This window comes from Oryzias melastigma, linkage group LG21 (assembly GCF_002922805.2).
Source record: "Oryzias melastigma strain HK-1 linkage group LG21, ASM292280v2, whole genome shotgun sequence".
In the NCBI taxonomy this organism is placed as follows: Eukaryota; Metazoa; Chordata; class Actinopteri; order Beloniformes; family Adrianichthyidae; genus Oryzias; species Oryzias melastigma.
In genome coordinates, this window is record NC_050532.1 from 12,433,922 (window position 1) to 12,437,951 (window position 4,030).

General features: G+C 40.2%; 1 protein-coding gene across 1 annotated transcript in view; it reads right to left on the reverse strand.

Moving 5' to 3' along the window:
* hcn5 (hyperpolarization activated cyclic nucleotide-gated potassium channel 5) overlaps positions 1-3,690 on the reverse strand; it is a 12,098-nt gene extending 8,408 nt beyond the window's left edge. Inside the window, exons 1-4 of the mRNA XM_024260593.2 lie at positions 3,382-3,690; positions 2,345-2,531; positions 843-947; positions 470-607 (exon numbers count right to left, since the gene is read on the reverse strand). Of these exons, the coding sequence (XP_024116361.1) occupies positions 470-607; positions 843-947; positions 2,345-2,531; positions 3,382-3,566 (615 nt within the window). The 5' untranslated portion in view covers positions 3,567-3,690. The remainder of the gene's footprint in view (positions 1-469; positions 608-842; positions 948-2,344; positions 2,532-3,381) is intronic.
* Positions 3,691-4,030: the final 340 nt, after the last annotated feature.

Consider the following 4,030-nt stretch of genomic DNA (forward strand, 5'->3'; position numbering starts at 1 on the left):
AACATCTCAGATAGTCGACACCAAGACCCCAGGTCACAACACAGTTAAGCAAGTGTTCTTTGTTAATGAGGCAGAAGAGTGACAGGATGCTAGCAGTGAACCAACAAACAAAATATTCTGCTCATCCAGGAAAAAAACAATTTCTCAAATTAAAAAGCATTGGAGACAATATCTGTTAAGACAGACACTGTTGAATAAAGAGAATTCAGGAGATACGAGGACCTGGGTTCAGTCAAGACTGACACAAATGATCAAGAAAACTAAATTAATGTTAAATGTCTCATTGAAAAATTCCCATTAAAGTTTTTAAAGTCAACCCTGGAGCCTTGGAAGGTTGGGTTTCAGAGCCTGAGTCGGCTCATTTCATTTCAGAGCTCAATTTGTCACACGCCCGGCATGGCAGGTAAGGTGTCAGTGGTGTCAGACTGATTTTGTTTAATCGTTGCCCTCGTGGAACCTTTGAACTCACTTTCTCCACTTCATTGAAGAACCGGACCAGTCGAGAGACTCGAGCCAGTCGGATCAAGCTCAGGATCCGCACGAACATCAGGATCCTCATCATCTTGTTGGTCTTGGATGGGCTGTCTTCGTTTTGATAGTGTAAGTCCTGAGAATGAAACCACAAACGCTGTTTATGTCTCCGCTGCATTTGAATGATGAAAACAGATTACATTTGATCCAATCAGATGATGACAATCTTCAGTGTTATAGCAATAAGAATAATTGAACTAAACAAAGTGTCTGATTCGTTTTTTTTTTCTCAAAAATAAATCAAAGGAAATTATTGTTTTGTTTATAAAACTAAGTTTTTTTTTTTTTTTTAAGATTTTGTTGATTTTTACCGCAAACAAGAGTATGTATCCGATGGGAAAAGCTGCTATGATGTCAGGGATGAACCACGTCCTCAGGTAATTGACTCGTATTTGCTTGATGTCCAGAATAGCTTCCTGAAGGAGAAAAAAGGTGCAGATGCATGAGAGGCAGGAAAAAAACAGCACAGAGGTACAACACTTGATCTGAGCCAGTGACCGACGGCGATCAGCTTTTAAAGTGATACGGAGGCTGAAAACAATTCAAAGATAGTCAAAGAAAACCTTCATTTACCCAAAGGGTCTGCAACCTTTAACACTAAAAGAGCCCTTTAGTCTAGTTTCTTATAGACCAGAACCCAAAGAGAGCCATAAAGTATCAGTTTATCATTTAAAAATGCACAATATTTATGCTTTTTGTTAATAAAGCTTTTTTTAAAATTAATTTTAATTTTTAAATATTACAATAACTGAATTACAACAGTGTCTATATATTTATATTTATACCAGTTGGAACTTATTTTAGTTTTGACAGCTTGCACACCAGTTCCTTTCAAAATAAAACCCAGTCAAAAAGGTCTTCCTGCTGCAGCAGCTTCACTTAAATTAACCCTAGAATACTTCTGCTACAAAAGGTTACACCATCACTTCTAGTGGGTCATTTTTACCTGATACAATATACCCAATTAAAAGCATTTGTCATAAAAATATGACAAATAAGACAGTCAAGCATGATATTTTTATCATTAGGATTTTGGTCTGTTTTTTTCCTTTTAAATTGTAAAAATAAACAACATTTTAGGAGAATCTATTTATTAAAAAGACAAAACAAAAAAGCAAAGAAAACGTCAACACATTTAGAATAACCTGACACAACTTTAATTCCTTTTTAATCATTTAAAATCACATTTGTTTAAAACTTTACCCACTTTATTGTAATTTACCAAAATAATAATTTTTTTATAGACTTTAATTTGACTAACTTCAAATAAAACACACAAATTTAAAGAACATTTTTCTAGAATTACTGACAGTAAAATACATTTTTTTCCTTAGTTCCTTGACATGTTAAAAATGAAACAGAAATGACTAAACCTAACTAACTAATCTCTTATTTATTCAGTCGTTATCATGTTTCATTAAAGCTAAAGAGCCACAATAAAGGGATAGAAGAGCCACAGGTTTCAGACCCATGATTGAAGCAATCTGTTAATCTGAAGCATGCAGTTCTTTTACCATGATGTGCGCGTGATGTCTACTATAAGAGGTCGTGAACTGATAACGGATAAGTCTACATAATACTTAATTGGAAATGTCATATAGTCATTTAACAGAAACATCTTAATCTCAGTTATAAAATCAAACAGCAGGTGCCAATGTTGTCCGTGTCCCAGACGGAGCTCAGTGGGTGCTTAATCTAACCTTTCGTGTATTGAGTAGATTACAGATGCAGCATAGACGGATTTTAGGAGCTGGTCCGGGCGGGGATTATCATCTCCTAGATTGTGCCTAAAAATAGGCCATGCCGCTCTCACCTCTGCATCCTCTGTTATGATACCCATCCTGAAGTTCAGGACCACGTCCATGAGAAATAGAGTGTCTGAAAACACGTTAAAACTCTCCCACACAAGTCCACTGCTGCCGTCAAGAAAGGCAATCTCCATGGGAATACCGATCAGGTTCAGGAAGGTGATGGCCATCATGCACATGATGTAGTAACTCCTGCAAGAGGAAGATCAGGAGGTCAGCAGGAGGATCACCTCACATGGAAGACCCCAACCATGGCGTTTGACCTTGCATGATCTCAGCGGATGGTCTGCATTCATCTGCCACGCATGAGGCTGATTGAACATCTCCATCAGCATGTGGGAAAGCGGATTAATGCAAACACTCATAATGTAACTGCGCATCTTCTCAGCCAGGCTTCAATTGCCCGGCTCAAATGACTGTGCTCTGTGATCCCAGCTGTTTCACCGCTGCTCTGTTTTCCACCCATATGCTCACCTTACAGACCCAGCGCTTATTACGCAAACAGAAAACTCGTATTAGCTCTCGCTAACTTTAATCCACCACTTAAATCGTTAATATCCATTAAAAATGAAAGTGAGACCGATTTCAAACCGTCAGCCTTTCTGTTCCATTTCAGACGTAACAGCGTGTTGTTTTCATGTTTGGGATTTCTCTGGTTCGCAGTTGCTTAACTGTTGCATAATACTTAGAAACATTATGACAACTGCGTTTATTCAAACCTTATGAGAAAAACTCACACAAAAAAATGTAATGCTCATGAAGAGCTCAAGGATAGACCTCTTTTTAGCTCTTTGTATATGTTGGTAAAACAGTCAATAAAACATCAAAACTAATTAATGACTCCATCATTCCAGGCAGAGACAGAATTTAAAATGTTGCAAATAAGGCAACAGTTTTAAAGTTATAATCCATGAAAACTGAATCAATTGGATAATTGTTGAACTCTTTAAGGAGCCACACATGAAAACACTTGGAAATACTTGAAGGAAGCAGTGAATGTGATGAAGGAGTCTGGCCTGAATCTATCAGAGGAAGCAAATACCTCATGGGGCTGAAAGGGTGAATGACAAAGACTCCGCTCTCCAGCTGACGGACGCACTCCTGCTCCACCGCCACCTCGCTGCCGTACACGTACAGCGACTGTCTGTTCAGCTGCGGCAGCAGCAGGGCTCTCCATCCACAAGTGGCTTTGTTGCATCCTTCTCTGGGACCTTTCAGCTTCTCCATGGTGAAACTCCTGTCATCAGCTGGACAAAGAGGCCATCCTGTCAGGGATGCTTCTGCTGGTCCTCTTCAGGAGGAGTCTAACTCACATGCACGCCTGCCTGCTGCTATCATTTTACTGCAACCCTCCCAACCATGGGGCTGAATGGAGCTGCGTGAAGCGAGGCGAGAGGGTGCCGATCCCTCCCTCCCTCCCTCACTCTATTTCTGCCCCCACCCGCATCCCTGCACTTTTTTCTTTTTCCAGCTCATCAACTATTCAGTATCTGGGTCTCGTCGCTATGAATCAAGCCGTGTCAAGAGGCCAACGTCCAGTTCTCATCACACACTGAGGGAGGGTCACAGTTATTGTGGAGACAGTCAGTCATTTGGCTCGGGGTGCAGAGACCTGTTCAGTCTGTCGCGGGGATGTAATTAAACCCGAGCTGTTACCTGAGGCAGAGGATGGTTCCAGGCTTCAGCCAAAG